This window comes from Phyllopteryx taeniolatus, chromosome 12, assembly GCF_024500385.1.
Source record: "Phyllopteryx taeniolatus isolate TA_2022b chromosome 12, UOR_Ptae_1.2, whole genome shotgun sequence".
Classification (NCBI taxonomy): Eukaryota; Metazoa; Chordata; class Actinopteri; order Syngnathiformes; family Syngnathidae; genus Phyllopteryx; species Phyllopteryx taeniolatus.
Window position 1 is genome coordinate 4,858,900 of NC_084513.1, and position 23,293 is coordinate 4,882,192.

Consider the following 23,293-nt stretch of genomic DNA (forward strand, 5'->3'; position numbering starts at 1 on the left):
CGTCAACGCCTCTCGAAGCAGGATGAGCAGCTTGATGCCCTCCACCTTCATTTAGAGGGACTGTCAGAGTCTCCTCAGCCACATCTGAGCTTCTGTGCGAGGAGTTCGACATGGAGTATCTCCTGCTCTTGGAAGGCGAATCCCTCCACTTTGTTCCGTCTGTCCTGAAAGACTCCGAGGTAGCCCTGATACAGTTCACCGGGTTCCAAAACTCCTCGGGCAACGAGCTGGTCGTCCTCCCGTCCAATGAGAGCGAGAGGATTCACTATCATGGCGGCATGGTCTTCCTCTTGAACGTCACTGAGGAGGACTCCGGCATCTATACAGCTCGGTGGGGGACGGTTCTGGATATTGGCGATGTGGTCCGATTTCCATGACTCTGAAGCATTTCCACCTTTTTCAGGCGGAACTACTCGTACCATGTGTGCGAGAACTATGACGTCGGAAGCAAAGTTGTGGAAGCGATTCGTCGAGCTGACGAGCTACTCTTCTACGGAAGTGTAGATGATTCCGGAAGCAATAAACTTGGTGTGTCCTGACCCAGTGGCTGATATCTGCAGGAGAATGGGCGGAGCCTTCAGCTGGTACAAGGTGAGGACACACCTACTGTATGTGCTCTTTTATTTGGGCATAAAATGTAAAAAACCATCAAATCAAAATATTTTTTGGGGGTTACTTAATTCATTTAGTTGTGGATATTATTTCAATAATTTGTATTAAATATTAATCAGATGTAAAATTTGTAGCATTTCCACATATAGTCATCAGGGGGAGTGTTTGTCTATTATTCTTTTAGTTTTGGAGAGAAAAACTAATAACCAATGAAATGCAGAATAAAAACAACTTATTATTACATTTTAATATTTATGTTGAACCTCTTTAATAATCATGTATTTTATATGAATATATTTTTATTTAATCATTTTTTTAATATTTATTGAATTTTTTATTTATTGAATACAATTTGGCAATAATTAGAAAAAGATTATTTCAAAAGATAGCCAATAATGAAAAACTATCACTATCACATTTATTATTTAATGGAATTCTAATGTGTTGAATTGAATTTTAAATGTTTAATGGAATATAATTATTTATTTAAGGGTTTTTCATTATTTATTAAGTGGAATTTTATTTCTAATTAATGTCATATTTATTTATTTCCTGAAATAGTTTGTTTAATCACATTTATCAAATTGAATTATAATTATTTCATGACATTTGTATTTTTAATGGTATTTGAAAGAATAATTTTAGAAAAGGAAATAATGAAAATAAATGAAATATTAAATGAGTTTGTCAATGAAATATTTACATTTTATCGATCCATCCATTTTCCGAGCTGCTTCTCCTCAATGGCGTCGCGGGCGTGCTGGAGCCTATCCCAGCTATCATCGGGCAGGAGGCGGGGTACACCCTGAACTGGTCGCCAGCCAATCGCAGGGCACATAGAAACAAACAACCATTCGCACTCACATTCACACCTACGGGCAATTTAGAGTTGTCAATTAACCTACCATGCATGTTTTTAGGGTGTCGGAGGAAACCGGAGTGCCCGGAGAAAACCCACGCAGGCACGGGGAGAACGTGCAAACTCCACACAGGCGGGCCCGGGGATTGAACCCCGGTCCGCAGAACTGTGAGGCAGACGCTCTAACCAGTCGGTCACCGTGCCGCTAGAATGTAACGTGTGTTTGAAATAGTAACCCTGGCTTGAAACCCTAACCCATGGTTCAAACCCTAATTTGGAACCTTAATTTGAAACCCTTAGCCTTCCTTTAAACTCTAACCCTAGCTGCAAACAGTAACCTTGTGTTGAAACCCTCATCCTTTTTTGAAGCCCTAACCCAGCCCTTGATAACCATACTCTGATACCCTAAGTGTTTAATGAAACCCTTACACATGTTTTAAACCAGTGGTGTCAAACAAACATTTGTTGCAAGGCCCATCGTAATTATGGTTTCCCTCAGAGGGTCGTACTGTGAAACCCATCCATCCATCCATCCATTTTCAACACCGCTTATCCTGGTTAGGGTCGTGGGGCGCTGGAGCCTATCCCAGCTGACTTCAAGGCGGACTACACCCTGAACTGGTCGCCAGTCAGTCGCAGGGCACACATAGACACGGAAAACCATTCGCACTCACATTCACACCGTCACTTGAGTGGGTACTGAACCCACGCTGCCCGCACCAAAGTCAGATGAATGTACCATGACACCATCAGTGACCCGACTGTGAAACCATAGACTGTAAATTAGAGGCACAGTAATTGATTAGTTGAGAACTAATCAGTTTTCACAGTAATTGACAACTATTTTGAGAATCGATTAATCGTTTCGAGACATAGTTTAGCTTAAAATTGTCCAAATCCTCAAAATTTCAGCCTCTCAACAGTAAATATTCTCAGATTTCTGTATTCCTGGATGAAAGCAGACTGATTACATTTGTGTTTTGTCAAAATAAGACAATCGCAAACAACTGCTTTTTCTTTGGAAAACAATGATCAACATTTTTGCCTATTTTCTGATCATTTTCTCCACTGTCTATTTGAAATAATGTCCTGATTTGGAATAAAGGGATGGACTTTAAAAAAATATTTTTTTTTAAATCGGACTCATTGAGTAGTCGGAAAAATAATTGACAGATTAATCGATTAATAAAATAATCGTTAGTTGCAGCCCTCCTGTAAATGTACAGTTGCCTCATATTACAAATACACAATAAATTGATGGATAAGCTAATGAAAACTTACTTTATTTTAAAAGGGGGACTGTTAACAAAAAAAAAAAGCTTGCAATTCTCAACGTTATTGAAGGTTAAGACCATTTGTAATTTTGGTATTTTAGCAAGAAGTTCACACGCAAGATTTGCTTTCCCGGGCCACATCTGCCCCCCGGGCCTTGAGTTTGACGCCTATGTTTTAAACCCAAACGCTGCCTTGAAACCCTTATTTTCACCCTCAGCTCGTGTTTAAAACCCTAATTTGAAACCCTAACCCTTGTTTGATTGCTTTTATACTATTAAAGGCACATCTTTGAGTAGTACAAAAACTCTACGGATTTGTCTGTGTATGCATGCTGACCTTTCCCCCCACTCACTCAGATTTGTGTGCGTGTGCATGTGTACGTGTGTAGGACGGTGGCACACTCCCACTGAAAGGGAAGCAGGGGCGTGGGGGGTTTATGTATGTTTAGCTCGGCAGCTGGGATCTGCTCCTTGCTTTTGTTTCCCTTTGACCTTTGCGACCTGACACTCGCCCTGTAGACACACGCACACACATTCACACTCCACGCATGCACCGTCAGGCACAGAGGGGAACATCTATCAGGACTTAATTAGTGTGTGTGTGTGTGTGTGTGTCTGTGTGTGTGTGTGGGCGTGCGGGTGTGTATGAGTTTCTAATTTTAAAGCTTTTTTAAAAAATAAAATCAAGCAAAAGTCCCCCCCCTCTCCCTTGGAGTCTCATTGAAGTACAACACATTGAGATGAGCGGACATGTAGGAAAAAGTTTACAGTAAGTCATAATATTACTCGAGTGGTTGGATTTGTGTTTTACTTAAATGATACGTTTTGGATCATTAAAAATGCCATTCCAAATTATGTCATAATTTTTATAGTTGATTTGCACTAAATAAATAAATAATTGATGATTTCAGATCAGATCACACTCAGTGACGGTGTGAATGTGAGTGCCAATGGTTGTCCGTGTCTATATGTGCTCTGCGACTGACTGGCGACCAGTTCAGGGTGTAGTCCGCCTTTCGTCCAAAGTCAGCTGGGAAAAGCTCCAGCGCCCCGTGACCCTGAACAGGATAAGCGGTATTGAAAATGGATGGATATTAAAAATTCTAATTACAATTTCTTTAGTCATTTTATTATTTTTAGCTTCTTTTTTTTTTAAAACAAGACAAATTTACGCTGCTGTGGAAAGGTTTACAATACATTACATTAATATATTGTTTAATTTTTCATTTTATCATTAATAATAATAATTTAAAACATAAAATACAATAGTTTTATTATTATTAAAAACGAAGATAAAAAGACAGCTGAAAGGGAACTACATTGTATTTTCTTTAATTCACCAAAGTTATATTGTTTACAATAAATATACAAACAAAATCAGATTATGTGGAAAAGTTTTCCATAAATTACTATATATTTTTTATAGAAATGTATAGTCATAGCAAATGTACAACAGATAATTATTATAACTAAATCATTTGTATTCATCCTGAATTGCATTTTTAAAATGATTGCGTATTATTGATGAAACCAATTAATTCTATTTCCTCCGCTTTCCTCCCACATCCCAAAAACATGCGCGGTAGGTGAATTGAAGACTCTAAATTGCCCGTAGGTGTGAACGCGAGTGCCAATGGTTGTTTGTTCATACTGTATGTGGCCTGCGATTGGCCGGCGACCAGTTTGGGGTTTACCCCGCCTCTTCCCCGGAATCAGCTGGGATAGGCTCCAGCACGCCCGCGACCCGAGTGAGGATAAGTGGTATGGAAAATGGATGGACGGATGTGTCCGTGGCGATTAGATTGGCCTTATAGTTTTGTGCTCAATCTCTGTAATGTCCCAATCACTCAACATCTCCATTAGAGACCGTACGAGTGCACAACAGCAGGTGGTGTGTGTGTGCGTGCGTGCGTGCGTGTGCTGCCTGTCCTTAAATGACCCGGAGGCGAGCGCAGGCCGAAGGCCAACCTTTTGTTCCTTCAAAAGTCCTCAGTGACCCTCTTCCCACCTCCCCCTTTCCTGCACACACATGCATGCAGACGGATACACGTACACACACACACTCAAACACGTAGACACACAATAATATTTGTGATAGAGTGTTTGATGACACCAGCTGGCTTAAGTGAACCAAAAATGGAAAATTGACCAGGATGAACATGCATGCGAGATTAGGTTTTTCCTTTTACTGCGGCATCAACATTCATCGCCATGCTCTGTCCACGCGTGATGTCCAAAACAAAAATTCTTTGAAATTTTTGATACATGGTTTACCGTCAATTTTGGAGAAATTGGACAAAACAATCTGGAAGTGGTTTGTGTTTAAAAGAACCCTGGAAATGGGCAAAATGATCATTTCAACCAAAAAAAAGGGTGATTTTTTTTATTTTTGTCTTTTTAAGCATGGCTTCTTCAGACTTTTTGGAGGGTCTATTTGTGATATGTATGTGGACCAAAGGTTCATACCGGTATTGCTAAGAGAAACTGACTTTGGTGGTTGAATTTTTCTATTTTTTCAGACCCCTGGAAATAGGCAAAATGAGCCACAAATGTCTGCTTTAAACCAAAATGTCAGACTTCCTGTGTCTTTTCGGGCATGACCTTTTGAGACTTTTTTTGTGGGTCTACTCATGATTGACAAGCCGACCGAATTGAAGTCTGAATTTCAAAAACATGAATTTTTCGAGTTTGGTGTTTTTTTTTTTACTCGTGATCAAATTTCCTCGCCATGTTCACTCCACATTCAATGAAGGAAATTGAAATGCTTCACAATTGAATGTCACCCGTATGTTTAGTACTCATGCTTCCAATTTGGGAGCGACGGGACAAACCATCGAGGAGTAGTTGGTCTTTGGAAGACCTTGTGGAAATGGTCTTTTCCAGTGTTTTTGAAACAGTGACGATGCAAACATTGGTGGTCCATTTGGTGGTTAGTCAGAGAAGGTTCCGGCGAGCGGGACACCTGTTCGCCAAGCAGATGGTCCACACGCGCGCGCGCACACACACACACATGCTCCCTGAGGAGCGAACCTGTCAGCTGAGCCCCAATTAAAGAGTCACTGCGGGAGTGCGTGTGTGTATTTGCATACGCAAGTGTGTTTATATGTGCGCCGTCTCCAAATGTCCAAAAGTGTGGAAGTGTGCTTTTCAGGGAAAATAAGCCACTCTGCCTGTTCTGGCTGCTCAGTACAATATGGCTAAAGCAAACAAAAACAGAGAAAAGGTACTGTATTACACCGGCCAACAACAAATTTATTGTCAAAAGATTTTTTTTTTTGAGCTGATTTGGGAAAATTTTGATGTGCTGAATCCAAATATCACAATGGTTTTGCTTAATCAGGTCAACTTTTGGAACTACGGCCCTGAATTTTGAACAGCAATTTACAGTAAGCAAAGTTTGTAACAGTTGATTAATAAACAGGCAACAACTTGGCATAAAAACCTGACCTGAACAAGAGAAACGGATGTCATTTTCGGATTCTGCGATCCAGAATTGTCTACAGAAGTTGAACAAAGATGGATAATTTACAAAAAAAATAAAATCAAAATAAAAAATTGTAACACCAGTATTATGGGTGTTCCTTTCACTTATCGTTACACTTGTATGACAGCTAAGAATGTCTTCACGTTAAAAAAAGAAACTCATTTTAATGGAATAGTGGACTGTATATGGAGAAGTACTGTATATGGAGAAATTTAATATTGAAAATAAATCACTAAATTAATGATAAAAATGAAATTAATGTTATACTTTACAAAATAATAATACAATAAATAAAATACTGCATATAAATGAAATTGACACAAAATTAAAAAAAGCAATAAATATGTATTATATAATGTTTATAAAGAAAAATCACGAAGTTAAATAATATATAATATTTATATTATAATGTGTATATATATATATATATATATATATATAAAAATGATCGCAAAATAAATTGTATATAAGTAAAAACAATCACAAAATAAAACATTAATACATATGTATTTAATACTGTATTTAAAAATAAACAAATACGAACAACATAACACTTGAAACAAAAATCACTATATTAAACATTAACATTTATATAATAATGTATATACAGAAAGACACAAAATAAAAGAATAATTTAATAAAATCATAAAATGTAAACAACTTATGACTATGTATTTAATACCATATATGAAGAAAAAATCCCAACATTAATGCAGAAATAAAATCTAATAATGTATCGAGCAAAAGCAAAATAAACACTGTACATAAATAAAATAAAATCACATTAAAAAATCATAAATATGTCTTAAACTATATAAAAAGAAGAAAATGCTGCTTTAAAAATAATAATATAATACTGAACATAGAGAAAGCAATAAATATTCAATGAATAAAAGTATTTACACAAAGAAAATAAATCACTACATTAAAAAAAAAAAATACAATTAATACAAGACTATATAAAGAGAAACGAGAACATTAATAAATGAAACCGGAAGAAAAGAAAATTCACTACATAGTACTGTGTATAAAGACTATTTTGATGATGAACGCTTGTACTTGACCTCTTTTTACGTTTCAACGACCCCTAAGAATGTTAAAAAGCACAAAAATGTGTGATGCAACCACCATTTTTAACATGACATCTTTCTTTATTATCCACCAATTAACTTTATTTTTACACATTTATAACAGCTAAGAAGGTTTGACTGACTTAAAATGTCGAATGTACACTTTCAGCATGGCCACAGCTTGACCCAGGAACAGATGATTCCGATTTCCTGTTGGGAAAGTGCGTGTTTGTAGACAGCGTACAGCTTTTATAGCAGTGTCGATCAACTGTGCCCTCAAATTAACTCAACACACAGCCATTAATGGTTAAACTGCTGGCAACAAAAGTGAGTCCACCCCTAAGTGAAACTAGAGACTACTTTTAATTCAAAACGTTTTTTTAAATAATCTGGTGATTGAATATGTGTGTGAAATTGTGTGAGTGTGTGTGTGTGTGTGCAGCTGCCTACTGAAGACCCTCCTTTGTGCATACGTGCACCCCCCTTCCCCCGACCTTTATTGTGTGTGCGTGTCGAGGGGGGAGGAGACAGAAAGGGGTGGGGTGAGTGTTGGTGGAAGTGTTCCGCAACGTAGCCGGGACCCATCTCACTAGAAGGTGGGCCGCCGCAAAGGAAGGAAGTTCCCAATCGCTCTCCACGTTGTTGTTTTTATGGAAACATTGTGATTTTTTTGGGGGGGTGGGGGGCGGTGGGGTGGGGGGGTGACATTGTGCATCTCTGCTGGCTACAAGACGCACTTGTGGGAAATTCCACTCCAAAAAGAAGAAAAACAACAAGGTTTTAGGAGATTCTTCTATGAGGTAAGTCAGTACTAACTGGTAAAATCTCCTCTTTGTAAATATATGTATATGACAGTGAGTTTGCAAGTCAAACAACTAATCTAATAATCTATACTAGGAATGTCGCTTCTGAAGAACCAACTCACTCAACTTTTTTTTTTTTTCACTAAATGGTGCGAAAATGGTGAGTTTTAAAAAGGATTTGCGACGTCGGTTGATCGACAGACCACATATGGTAAAGGTCCTGTAACATTTACATCTCTTGGATTCCTTTAGCCATTTCACCCCTACAATTAATCAAAAAAAGAAATCAAATTAATCAGAACTAATCAAATACTATACTATTATATAAAACTGCCCCACAAATATAATTTGAAAAAATACTTTCAAAGTTGCTTAGAAATGAATGCCACAACAGAAGCGCATTTATTATTTATTTATTGTTTTTCAGTATCCTATAATTATTTTTTCCGAATCTATGAATAGTTTTGAGGATTATATCTTAAAAACCAAACATACACCATCTAAAAAAAATTGAATATTACAGTCACGAAACAATCAACATTTATTTTACGATAGAAATCGGGCATGTTTAATGGAAAACATATATACATAGAGGTAAGTACTGAAATAAATAAACTTTTCCACCAATTCCAAATTATCGAGATGTATCTGTAATAATACCAAGAATAGAGGTGTATAAAATTATTTTACATATATGATGCATACATTCAACTTCTGTTTATGTCATCTGAATGGTCTGACCCCCCAAAAATCACAAAATAAAAGTGAACAAAAGTAAATAAAAATACAATTTAAAAAAAAGGAAACTATTTTGCATATACATTGAACTTTTTTAAGATGGCCTACAACTGGTGTGCCCTTCCAAAAATCACTTAATTCAATGACAATTTAAAAAATGGATGGCACAGCAGAACTGTATAAATAAAAAAAATGTGGGTGGGGGGGCAATCACTTAATTTTATTTATGCTTATTAGGTATTATTTAGGAACAGCTCTCAGTACAACGAGTAACTAAATGTAACGAACTTTGTCTCGTCATTACATAAGGTGGTCAAAATATTAGGAACAGCCCTCAGTATGGCATTACCGACTCCTGTGTGTGTGTTGGGTGGGGGCGCTTTTGTGAACCAGATGTAACGATCTGAGTGTGTGCGTGCGTGCGTGCGTGCGTGTGCACGTCAGAGGTGAAAGTGAGTGCACGTGCGCACACACTGGTGACATGTATATCTGGGGGGCACCACCAGTTGCAGGATGCTTTCAGAGTGTGTCCTCAGCAGGCATCTGGTGCCCCCTCCCCCACTCCGCACCGCCCAAAGGGGACGATCCCCCCCCCCTTCCTCCAGCCGGTCCCTGGCAGCCGCCTAGCAGGCCCCGAGTGCCGTGTGGAGGCTTTTCCAGGCCTCAGGGGAGGAGGGGGGGCATAGAGGGGCACCCCCCACACCTCCCCTCCAGGGAGGTCAGTGGCTGAGGAGGCATCTGCTCGCTGTGGAGGCATGAGGTGCAGACCCCCCCTGCACAAGCCCCCCCGGGCTAGATATTACTCAGCAGCTGAGTTATTTCATGAGTTTGCTGCGTGGCTCCTTAAAGTTTGTAGTAGCACCTTAAAAAATACTCAAGTACTACCATCATTACAATACTGTCGCGTAGTAGTCCTATGTGTTCATCAAAAACAAGTATATTGGATATTTTTGCGAGCCACGGTAGCATGATGCTGTTTGAACATTTAACACTGCGCTTAAATATAGGAAAATAAAATGCTGTACAATTATTTACTATAGTTGATTTTTGTCATCCATCAATCCATTTTCTGTGCCGCTTCTCCTCACAAGGGTCGCGGGCGTGCTGGAAGACTATCCCAGCTGACTCTGGGCGAGAAGCGGGGTACACCCTGAACTGGTCGCCAACCAATCGCAGGGCACATATAAACAACCAACCATTCGTGCTCCCATTCACACCTATGGGCAATTTAGTCTTCAATTATCCTTGTTTTTGGGATGTGGGAGGAAACTGGAGTACCGGGAGAAAACCCACGCAGGCAAACTCCTCACAGGCGAAGCTGGATTAGAACCCGGTCCTCGGAACTGTGAGGCAGCTGTGCTGAGCAGTCGTCCACCGTGCCGCCCTCATTTTAGTTATATCCATGGATGGATGGATGGATGGATGGATGGATAATGCTCATTGAAAACATGTCCCACCTCCCCAAAACATGCATGGTAGGTTGATTGAAGACTCTAAATTGCCCGTAGGTGTGAATGTGAGTGCGAATGGTTGCTTGTTTATATGTGCCCTGCGATTGGCTGGCGACCAGTTCAGGGTGTAGCCCGCCTCCTGCCCAGAGTCAGCTGGGATCGACTCCAGCACAACAGGATGAGGGGAAGCAGTTCAGAGAATGGATGGATCGATATTTGGAATTGTTCATTTTAGTCATATTTGATGTATTTTATGTTTTTGAAATAGAGAGCTACTTCTTGGGTACCGAGTAAAGCAAAGGGATACAAGCGTCTCAAATAACCTTTAATAATATTTTATTATTATATGATATTATTAATCATTATTGATATGAAATTATGTAAGGTACTGATCATCTTAATGATTTCTCACAATAATTAGGAAATTAATAAATATCAATATTCAACACTTTATTTCCATAACTCTCTGCCAGTGTTTACATTTTCAAATGATTAAAAAACTAATATATATTTCTATTCTATTATTTTTACTTCTATTATTATTTTTAGAAGAGGCCTGCAGGCTACAAATGTATTTCCTAAAAGTTTAATACAAATGAACCGTACACAACAAATGTTCTGTACTGGATTATAGGAACGTGTAAGTCACTGTAACATCTATCTATCGATCTATCTATCGATCTATCTATCTATCTATCTATCTATCTATCTATCTATCTATCTATCTATCTATCTATCTGTCTATCTATCTATCTATCTATCTATCTATCTATCTATCTATCTATCTATCTATCTATCTATGTTTTGATCTACTTAAATTGTTATCAAGAATGTACTTAAGTTAAATTCATGACGAACCGTGTGTGTGCGCGCGTCTGTGTGTGCGTGAGAGAGAGAGAGAGAGAGAGAGAGCGACAGTGGGGGAGGTTTAAAAAAATCTCCGTCTGTGCAGAGCACCCAGAACAATACTTTGTGTCACAGAAGGACAGATTGGCTGGCAGCTGCTTTGCTCAAAAGGAGCACGCCAGACACACTTATAACCCCCTGCTACACAAACACACACACACACCCACACACACACACAAATATATTCTTTATCCTCTGAAAAAAATGACCATAATTACTGCAACTTACTGAGCTTAGTTGTGACTGTCTAGAGGTGGCCAACGTGGCACAACAGAAGGAGCAGCACAATGTCCAATGAATTGAAGCAAAACATTTTGCAAAAACTGTTTAATTCTTGACAGTCTATGCAATTATGTCATTTATGTATGTTTTTATACATCACAGTAACACAAGAGTGCTATTTTTCTTACTAAATGCAACTGATTCTTTGCATTTGCTGATTTACGATACAAATGTTTAGATTTCAGAGCGTGGTCACAGAGCAAATGAAACTCTTATTTCAAGGCACCACTCTATTAATGATGATACTATTTATCACTGTGTGTACTCTTCTTCACGACTAATCTTAAAGTGGATACTTTTCCTCCCGACTAATGCAAAGACTATTGATTGTACTCTCCAACTATCACTGACCACTGTATTCTCTCAGAACTAATTTGTACACTCTTTGCTTTACTGATATAAATACTCATTGCTAGTAGTGTAAGCTTAATTTAAAGACAATCACCAACGCTCTTAAGTATACATTCTTCCTGATAAATATTACTATTAGGAATAGTCTTCATTACAATAAAGTAACACTAAAGTCAAGTCAAGTTTATTTGTATAGCCCTTAATCACAAAGAGTCTCAAAGGGCTTCACAGGCCCACAGTTGACAAAGACCGACAACATCCCTGATCTAAACCCAACCAGGCAAGGAAAAACTCCAAAGAAAAGAAGAAACCTTAAGAAGGGACCACAGATGGAGGGATCCCCCCCCTCCACGATGACCAGGCTGGAATGGATGTCGAGTGGACAACATTTACAGTATCACATCGTATGGTGCTGTACAACGTAAGCCGAAACAGCACGAAAGTCCACTCCAAGAGATTAGATGAAGCGCTGCAGAACCGGTCCATACAGCAACGGCCTCAGATTCGATCATTGCCACCTCGTCCCTCGCCTTGCAGGAGAGGAGGGGGAAGGAGAGAGGAGAAGCGGCAGTCAAACAGGCCTATGTGTAGTTTAACTAAATACCAAAGTGTAAAATTAAGTCTGAAGTCGAGATTTCAACATTTCTCATCGAGCATTTCAGAGTACTGGAGCCCAAATAGGGAACACTAACCTACGGACTTCCTTTTGGCTCTCGGAGTCACCAAAAGAACATACTGATACAATAAAGTGTATACATAGGTACTGTTCTCCATAACTAACACTACAGAGGATATTCATTACCACAACTGTTATTCCACACCACACGCACCCACATAGATACACTATTTTGCCCAAAGTATTTGCTCACCTGCCTTGACTCGTATATGAACTTAAGTGACATCCCATTCCTAATCCATAGGGTTCAATATGAAACCCTTTGCAGCTATTATAGCTTCAACCCTTCTGGGAAGGCTGTCTACAAGGTTTAGGAGTGTGTTTATGGGAATTTGTGACCATTCTTCCAGAAGCGCATTTGTGATGTCGCACACTGATGTTGGACGAGAAGGCCTGGCTCTCATTTGTCATTTGGCCGCTCATTTACATAACAATTCAGGGAGCAAGCGACGGACACATCGACGCATCCAAAATGCGACTTGAGAGTCATGCAATCAAAGGAGCCTTTGGGATGTCTCCGAGTCCACATTGTGCTTTTTAAAAGGAGGTCAACACAACACTCTCTGTTTGACCACTCCACTCTGTTCTTTATCTCGGAAATACGTAATCCTCGTGTCAGATTATTGTGGCTGCTTGGCATTGTCGTGGTGATTTAGGCCTCCAGGACCCCTTAAATCAGGGGAGGCTCAGATTTAAGGGATTCACACATTTGTAAATGAAATGCATGTTCACGTTTTAACTGTATCACTTTAGTTTTTTGGGTTTTTTTTTACACAGAAGCTCATTGAGTTACGTATTAATTAATTCCATAATCAAGCTTGAAATGAATTGAATCCCATGAATCCATTGCAGCCTTACCGAGGAAATTTGTTCAATTTAATTTTTTTTGCATGGACACAGTTCCACATCTTAAAATTTGTTACATGGGGAGGGGGATGAAAATGATATGTAAATAAATGTAACTTTAAGGAATTGTTTTAAGTGTAGATTTCTAATCGGGTGAGAGAACAACACTGGGTGGCAAAGGAGAACAGCAGGCTTGAAAACAGTTTATACCACTTATTTGAGCACAACCAACTATACAAATAATTTGTAGTGAAGCTCAGTCCACAATGTCGACAAAAATAGTCTAATCAGTGCTAAAATGGGTAAAACAGAGTTAAGACCACTAAAGTATAAAAGGCAGTATTCAAACTTTTTAAAGCGTGGCAAAGGGTAGGAAATTAGTTTTCAAGTCACAATGAGGTTAACTCATTCACTGCCAGCCTTCCCAGTTAACATGGATATTTGACTTATAAAGCCGTCAATGGCAGTGAATGTGTTAAAATGGCTGTCTCACACACTCCAGCAAAGGCTAGCTGTGTCACATTGTGGCCGAAGTTCTTTCACAGCCATGGACGACCACCGTGGGATGGGCCCTGTAGCAACAGGGGGAAAAAATACCAGTACATAGCACACACAAAGGTCACCAACGTCACAGTCCTCGACTCAGAGTGTCACTACTTCTTTTGGGGTTGTCGCGCCACAGGCAGCGCTCCTCACTCTGATGCTGCAGTCATGACACCCTCCCGACTGGCCGACCAAGCGTCGCTCACCAAACCGTCCGCCCCATTCTCCACCTTCGCATACCTTTGCATTCTATGCCCCACCTTTGCACACCTGCTCCCCCTTCTGGGCATCCATCCATGTGTGTCTTTATCCTTTTGGTTTGCCTTGGTTGTCACGCCCCCTCAGCCTCGAATTGGCTGATTTAGTGTACTTTTACAGCGAGGTAATGTTGTGGACGTTGTATAAGTTTGCTGCTGCCATCTAGTGGCTGATTGTTTAACCAATGTTTTGTTTGCGACACAAAGCAAAATAAAAAGCCTGACAAGCGACAACTCATAACTTAAAAACCTTATAAGTTGGGGAACTTGTAATGTAATTGCCTGTAGATGCCACAAGATGGTGCCAATGCACTTTTTTCTGTTTGACAAAGCTATGACCTGACTAACCAAAGCTCCTCCCCTCAGGTCAACATAGGTGCTTGGCACCAAGATGCCATCAAAGCAATATTTTTATATGAGACATGGCTTTTGGCTCAGCACAAAAAAAAGTGACTAACAGAGGATAGGTTACACCAAAAATCCCCAAACAGGCAAATCACGAATGCTGTCCCGCGAATATGCAGGTCTTGTATTTGTTACTTCCCACCACTGGAGAAATAGCAGTATGATCCATGACACCGAGTTGCACCTGAATTAACTAATTTTCTCTTTTTTTTTAAGGTCAGACTTTTAAAAAAAGGGTCCCGCTTAATCTAGTCTGCTCGCCAACGCCCGGGTCTGGATGTGTGAGGCGGCTTCATGGGCCTGAGGGACCATGTGGAGGATGGGACAAGCCACATCCTCAGCCCGGGGCTGGCTCTGGACTACCTCCACGTGGACGGCTCGAGCGCCGGAAAGGACGCCGGGAAGGTGTCATCGACAGCGGTGTCGGCTTCCGGAGACTCTGGCCTTAGCGACAGCACCAACAGTTCGGATAGCAGCAGCGCTAGCGTCAGCAGCTTCTTTTCCGAGGAGAGTGGAGACAGCGAGGACGAGCGTCTCCACAACGCTTCCACCCAAGCGCAAAACCGGGACTCCCCCACCAGGCTGGACCTGGCGGACAACCCGCAGACGAACACCGACTGCCGCACCAAAGTGGACTTTGCTCTGAAGCTGGGCTACTCAGAAGAACTGGTGCAGCTGGTGCTGCAGAAATTGGGCCCGGCTGCGCTCATCAACGACATCCTGGGGGAACTGGTCAAACTGGGAACCAGGGCGGCCCCAGTGGAGCCACCAAGAGGTGCGAGGGGCTCTCAGTCTCCTTCATCTTCTTCCGCGTACTCCTCGTCTTCCTCCTCAGTGGGCGGGCTGCTGTGCTCGTCCCAAATCCTGGAGGACAAAGAAAACCTTCGGCCTGTGGTGGTGGATGGAAGTAACGTGGCCATGAGGTGAGGTCCCCAATTTACCACCAAGCTTTGTTCCATTTTACAACCCTTCCTTCTTCGTGGTCATTTTGACAAACACATTAATGGAATTTCAGTTGAAATTGAGCAAAAGAATACCACTGAACTGATGCGTAAGCAATTTTAAGAGCACTCATTTCTGTACTTTTAATGCACGTGTAGTGTCGAGTTAATGCCAGATTCACTCGTATCGAGTATCTAGACCAGCCAAGGCTGGTCCATATCCTGTATTAAAGTGGGTGGGTTGTGTGAGGAGGGACATTTGGCTTAGCTACTTTGACTTTGAATGGTTCAACATGAGACCATGGGGGATTTGTAATTTGACTCAAACAATGGAGTTGAGTACTTTGTAAATCGTCATATCGTGTGGATGTAAAGGCTGGCAAATCGTTGTCACCCATGTCCCTTTTACGCCTTCAGTCACGGCAACAAGGAAGTGTTCTCCTGTCAAGGCATCCAGCTGGCTGTTGATTGGTTCTTGGAGCGAGGCCACAGTGACATCACGGTATTTGTCCCCGCCTGGAGGAAGGAGCAATCCCGTCCAGATGCTCTCATCACAGGTAACCACACACGGCAGAGTTTGAAACCCTACATGGTATTCGGGTCAAATGTCATCCCTTTTGACTTTTGACATTATAAAAATGGCCTAAATTTAATAATTCTTTCACTCTGGAATTTGATGACTTTTCCTAAAGTGATCCAAAATTCACTTTTTCTTTTGTACAAGTGCTACAAAGTTTGTAGCCCAGGCTGCCACGGGTCTCAAATGGATATTAGAATCATGAGTGTATGTTAAACCAAGGAAAATCTTGAAATGTTCATGTTCAAAGGGGAGCTTGAAACTGTCCCAAGAACTCTCTGTCCACATTTGCACAGGACAATTTATAGTAAATGTTTTCATACAAAAACAAGTGGGGTAAAACATCAAATGTACTTCCCCATTTCTCTGAAACCTTGATTAAGGATTAATCTTCCATGTATTAATGTCAGACATGCAATTAATACGTAGCTCTGTTGTTCATAATTGATATAGACAATTACATAGATCATTTTACACTTGAGACTATGTGAGTCCCGGGATGCACCTGCCTGGAAACAATGAGTCCCAGCCCTGGAACAATGAGTCCCTGCAATTTATCATCAGGGAATACAGATCCAGTAATCCCTTGCTATATCACGGTTCTTGAAATATTGCAGATTTATTTGTATTACAGTTGTTACTCTAGTTTTCATACTGTTTGTACAATATTTTAGTTTGATCTGATACAGATATATTAGATCCTAATAATGCAAGTACATCCTTTTTAAGAACAATTAACTCAAAGAATATATTGAACATTGGCATTGGAATGTAGAACAATCAATAAAATATCTTAGATAAATATAAAATATAAATAAAACACACTCAGGCTCTGTTCATTAAAATTGCACAAATATTAAACATTTGGCACAGATTAACAGATTACACACATTATAGCCTTAACAGACAATATACAGTCCTGCCAATCAAGTTTCCAGTTGGTTAAGAAAAAGTGCAAAGTATAGCAACATTAAAAATAGCACAACAAGTAGATCAAAGCAACCTGTTTTGATTCACGATTTGTACTACTTTTCAAAAAGTCTGCAGCCTTTTTTTAATTGCTGCTTTGTCAACATGTTCAATGGCTGCATCTCTTACAATACCGGCTACACTATATTGTATATAATGTGAGCATGCATGCACCATATACGCGTTCACGTTTGTGTTGTTGGGCAAAGGGTTCCATAATTGCGGAGATTTATTTGTTCCCTCCAAGATGGATGAGTGTAGAGGTGGACCATCACTCTTTTCTTTTTAGCAGGACCATTCAGAAATTAGGGCACATAGGCGACCAAATTAATCGCACTCTAGAGCCCTGCCCTGTCAAAATAAATTCATACGCCCGAGTCCCAGCACCACGCCAGAATACTTTAATCCATAGCATTGCGTCCTGGGACGCAGATTGATTTTCCTTTATGCGTCCCTGCTCCTTTTTGTGCATCTCAGACACGGGGCCGCATCAAACGAGAGCCCTGCAATTATTACATGGATATTTTTGGCCCTGGTCAAACTTGATCCGGAACCTATTATATGTGCATGGAAAATGAACAGTATGCACTGTAAGTCTTAATAAACCTCCCTCAAACTTCTCCTCAAATTGACAAATCAAACATTTTTGTCTTCAGACCAGGACGTCCTGCGGCAGCTGGAGAAGGACAAGATCCTGGTTTTCACGCCGTCCCGCCGCGTGCAGGGACGCCGCGTGGTCTGTTACGACGACCGCTTCATTGTCAAGCTGGCTTACGAGTCGAACGGCATAATTGTCTCCAATGACAACTACCGCGACCTGGCCAATGAGAAGCCAGAGTGGAAGAAGTTCATTGACGAGCGCCTTCTGATGTACTCCTTCGTCAATGACAAGTAAATGCTTTTTTGTGCCCTTCTAACTCCCTAAAGTGTGTGTGTGTGGCGGGGGGGGGCTGATTATTTTGAATCATCTTCCATCTACTGTCATTAGATTCATGCCACCAGACGACCCGCTCGGACGCCACGGGCCTAGTTTGGAGAACTTCCTAAGGAAGCGACCAGTCATTCCGGAACACAAGAAGCAGCCGTGTCCCTATGGTAAAAACATTTTGGCTTTAGGTGATTTGAGGCGGCGCTAATGTGTGATTCCTCTTGAACTCCAGAAACCCATTTATTGTGTATTGACTCACTTTTCCTTAACAGTCCTTTTAATTAGCACCTTTTGCTTCTGTTCTTTCTTAGGTAAAAAGTGTACGTACGGCCACAAGTGCAAGTTCTACCACCCAGAACGAGGCAGTCAGCCTCTGCGTTCCGTAGCCGATGAGCTCCGAGCCAGTGCCAAAATATCATCTGCGGCATCCAAATGCCGGTTGGAAGACACCCTGACGGCCAGGAACCAAACGCCGTCTGACTCCGGCCGGGCAACCCCACAAAAAGCATTAAGGTCCCTCACTGAGCTCCTGGCAGACCATCTCAGAGTTCAATCCAAAGTAGAAGAATGCAGGGGAAGCGGTAGAAGCACTCTCGGTTATCCTGTGCCTGGGAGGTTGCCTTTCTCAGGAAACCCAGATGGATGGGATTATGCACGATCCTCAGGACCAAGACAAAGTGATTATCGATCTGAGTCTCCAGTGTTGGGCTACAATTCTCTAGTGAAGACCTCGCCTATCATGAGTATTTCCACTCCGGAGAGTCCCGAGCACTTCTACCCTGTGGGTCTCCGAGCCAGGTATCTACCCTTTGACTGCAGCAGCGAAGGCAGCTCAGAGTCCTTCTCCCCGGATCTGGTTTTGAACGACAGGCCCCCGTGCCACCACCACCTGCGCCACCATCATCCTTGCCCCTGCTCCAACCAGTACAGAAGACCCATAAAGCGGAGTCCACCTGGTCTGAGCCAGGACGCTTCACCTGGAATTAGACAACTGGATTTGGATGTGGAACAAAGTCCTTTCCAGTCCATTTCCACTCACGGGCGTTTGACTCATCTGCCACTTCTCAGAAGAAACCCAGGAGAATGTCTGGGTCCTGCACGTCATCCACCCCAAACATCCATGTTTTCTCAGTGCTCCCACCTGGCGAGTTCCATTTGGCGAGAGGACCGACACCAAGACTCCAGAGGGTACTATCAAGGGTCACTGTTTCCTACCAGGGGGAACGAATCTGAGCTTCAACAAATGCAGACGAACTGGGACCAGCACAATCAACAGCCGCCCAAACCTTGTTACGATCTCTTCCAGCTCCAGGATCTTCCAGAGGCTTCTGAGAAAGTCTGGTCCTCTCCACAGATGAGCAGACATTCGTCACAGCGTGGCCTCGCACCCTCACCACAGATGTCTTTTTCGTCCCCCCTGCGAATGAAAACACAGTCCCTGCACCGTGGGGAGCACTCCTCGGTGGCTCAATACCAGGAGCTGCGGGAGAGGCTGTTCCTGAACCTCTGTGGAATTTTCCCGGCTGATTTGGTGAGGGTGGTGATGAGCCGGAACCCGAGCGTGATGGACGCGCAAGAACTGGCTGCCGCCATATTGATGGGAAAATCTCAGGGTGGCTCCTGAACAACTTTTGAACCCCAAACCCCCGAATCCAAAAGACTCCCAAGGTTCAGGTAGAAGGTTTTCATACTTGGTCAAAGTGATTAATCAGCAGTTTTTGGAAACATTTTTTAGTTACGGAGAAAAAAAATTCCGTGGCCAAGTTCCTAAAGCTCTGACAAAGTTTCCCAGTTCTGGGGCATAGTTTCTCGTTCCATGGCAAAGTGAAAACACCTGTCATATAAGTGCTATTTCTAGTAGTACATATAAATACATAAATATGCTATACTAGCACTTAAGAACCTTTTGGGATTTTGTAACATTGTAAAGTGAAGCCATTTCCATTTTTGCTAACACGGTTTGTGAGTCCAGGCTTTCAAGGGTAACGGTGCATTTTTTAAGTAATTTATTCCTTATATTTTAAGTTATTTATATTATTACTATTATTATTATGATTTGGGCACTTTTGTTTCTTGCTTTTATTTTTGGGCAATCATATCAGGGTATTACGAGAGATAACACAGCCTACCTCTGAGTATTCGTGTTTGTGTCAGGTTATTTTTCGTCGGTGTAGATTTCCCCCCGAAAAAGGGAGGTAAACTCAGAGAGCAACTGCGAAAAATAGAAAAAACATCCCCTCAAAACTCCCTCGACTGATTCCGCTAAAGTCATTCATTCTTCAGAATTATTCTGTGTTTTGAACCTAAAGCTTTGTTTATTTATGAACCATTATATGGTTTTAAGAGGTCCTTGAATGAGGTCCCTGAAGCCATATTTCTAGCCTAAAAGCTTCAGGAACTATTTAGTTACATAGTTCTTGGTACTTGTTAGTTCCTGAAACTAAACAGTTCCAATCAGGTTCCTGGACCTCTCCAAAGTACTCAAGGGTATTCGTTTGGCAACTAAATTTAGAACACAGTTCCTGCAGTCCAAACGCAGAAATCGTACTACTAAAGTTCCAGTTCCGGAGCAATGTTTTCAGTTCCTAGTTCCGGTGTGTAAATTGTTTCATTCCGGGACAAAGTGTGGAGTTCTGGAGCAAAGTTTTTCCAGTTCGTGTGCAAAGTTTGAAGTTCTGAAGCAAAATGTATACTTCAGGGGTAAAGTTTCTAGTTCTGGAGCACAGTATCATCTTCCAGAGTTCCTAGTTCCCATGGAAAGTTCCTGCAGAGGAAATGCTAATTAGTTGCTGACTTGAACATTTATTTATTATCATTTTAAAACTTGAAATCATTCCTTAATATACAGACACACACGACTGCCACTTTTTGACAAAAGAAATGTCTTTACAACAAATAGAACATTTTATCATCTGCTTTCCATTCGATCAAAGTTCATTTTCATCATTTGCGAGCCAGAGGAATATTTGTCATTTCACGGCATTACATTTTCAAGTCAGATTTACGACTAACTTATGCTTTTCTTTAAACGAACTTTGTATTAGTCTGACAGTATTTAAAAAACAAAAACAAAATTGCTCCAGTAAACGTGGATAAATTGGTGCCTGGTTGGCATATGTTCCTGCATCTTCTTTGTTGATACAAATTGTATCAAAATGACGATATATACGTTTTTATATGAGAATATAAGAAACAGCTTGTGAATTTGTGACAAACTTTGTCACGTGTTTTTCTATTTCCTGTGACCATTCCCGATAAATTATTTGTCGATGATGATGATGTTGAGTTTTAGAATGTCATTTTTTAATGTCAGGCTCAGGTGGGTGACATTTACATACGGAGAAGTAAAAGGTGTTGTCAAGTAACTTGTGTTAGTAAGAAAAGCATGTAACAACTTTTAAAAGATCAAAATTCCACCATACAATGAGAATCAGATAAATCATCAAAGACAAGACGACTTCATTTGTCAGTAGAAACCATCAAAACAAAAAATGCTGTGTTGTAATTTGTAAAAAAAAATAATAATAAAATGGAAAAAAAAATCAAAGATGAACAAAAGTCATGGAATTAAGTAACAAAGACAAAAGGATGTTGTTTTATGATTAGGAAATATCAACAATGACATCAAAGACATAATGATGTCAATGTAAAAAAATTGGGAAATATAGACAAAAAATAGCGTCATGTTGTAACTGGGGAAGATAAAATATACGTTGTTCGGCAGCATCAAAGACAAAATGATGCCTTGTTGCAGGTAGGATTATTGTTATCATTAATTGGGGACATTAAAAACAACATTGTGACATGTTATTCAGATGTCATCAAAAACAAATGTCATGATGTCATGATTTCAGGAACATTAAATTATGTCATTTGGACACATCAAAGACAAAATTATGTCCTGTTATTAAGAATAATCAAAAACAATGTCATGATGTCAAAAATGTTGTTTTGTGTTTACCAAAAATCAAAGACAATGTGATTTCGTGTTGTATTTAGGAAATATCAAAGGCAAAAATTGTGTCGTAATTGCGAAACACGGCGGCACGGTGGACGACATCTGCCTCACAGTTCTGAGGACTGGGGTTCAAATCCCGGCCCCGCCTGTGTGGAGTTTGCATGTTCTCCTTGTGCCTGCATGGGCACTCCGGTTTCCTCCCACATCCCCAAAACATGCGTGGTAGGTTGTTTGAAAACTCTAAATTGTCAGTAGGTGTGAATGTGAGTACGGATGCTTGTTTGTTTATATGTGCTCTGTGATTGGCTGGCGACCAGTTCAGGGTGTACCCCGCCTCTCGCCCGAAGATAGCTGGGATAGGATCCAGCACGCCCGCGACCCCCGTGAGGAGAAGCGGAACGGAAGATGAATGAATGAATGAATTGCGAAACATCAAAACAATATTATGTCATGTTGTCATTATGACAAAACGTTGTCATGTTGTAATTAAGAAACAGCAAATTTTCATTATGAAATTAATAGCAAACATCAAAGACCAGATGATGTCATGTTCAAATTAGGAATATATAAAAGTCAAAGCATGGATGGATGATCGTAATTGTGCTTTAATACACAAAATGCGGCTTTCATCTGCATAAACTGTTTTTTTTTTTGCTGATTTGTTGTTTACGTTCAGGATTGAAACATCAAAGACAAAAATGATATGTGGTAATTAGGGATTGGCATCATAATGTACATCAAAGACAAAATGAATTTAATGCTTTCATTTAAACCAAAATAATTGCAACCAACCCTTCCTGAATGCTTTAAAATGTTTTTTTGTTTGCTGATTTGTTGTTTACGTTCAGGATTAGCCGGAAAACATCAAAGACAAAAATTATATGTGGTAATTAGGGATTGGCATCATAACCAAAATAATTGCAACCAACCCTTCCTGAATGCTTTAAAATGTTTTTTTTGTTTGTACTGTGGACATTCTATTCTATTCTATTCTATTATTCTATTATTCTATTCTAAAGAAGCTTTACGTACCCCAAAGCACAAAAATTAAACTTTTCTTCCCGGTGCAAATTGACTGTTTGTGTTTGTCATGTTGAAAATGAGCAATAATTAAAAATAAATAAATAAAACATTTTGGTCTGGCCCAGTTACGACTGTAGGGGAGAGTGGGGTAAGATGAGTTTGTGGGTAAGTTGACCCACCCCTTGTTGCTAAGCAACAGGGCGAGCAGTCCATTGCATGGCATCTGTGAAGGTATGAGTCACATGGCAGAAGTGATTTGATGTTTTTCACGCATGAAAGTAAATTTAAATCATAAGGTTCATGACGATTGTGTAAAGACCATAATACATCATTTTAAATG

The 23,293-nt window shown here is 40.5% G+C and overlaps 1 protein-coding gene across 2 annotated transcripts; it reads left to right on the forward strand.

Moving 5' to 3' along the window:
- Positions 1–27: 27 nt before the first annotated feature.
- On the forward strand, positions 28–23,039 carry LOC133487197 (probable ribonuclease ZC3H12C). 2 transcript variants are annotated; one of them, XM_061793389.1, is made up of 7 exons: positions 28–331; positions 404–591; positions 14,774–15,480; positions 15,916–16,055; positions 17,701–17,935; positions 18,033–18,139; positions 18,284–23,039. In XM_061793389.1, exons 3-7 carry the CDS (start codon positions 14,852–14,854, stop codon positions 19,594–19,596), a joined length of 2,424 nt encoding a protein of 807 aa, XP_061649373.1. In that variant the 5' UTR covers positions 28–331; positions 404–591; positions 14,774–14,851; the 3' UTR covers positions 19,597–23,039. The 2 variants fall into 2 exon arrangements, with proteins under 2 accessions (XP_061649373.1, XP_061649374.1); XM_061793390.1 differs by lacking the exons at positions 28–331; positions 404–591 and adding an exon at positions 7,982–8,099.
- Positions 23,040–23,293: the final 254 nt, after the last annotated feature.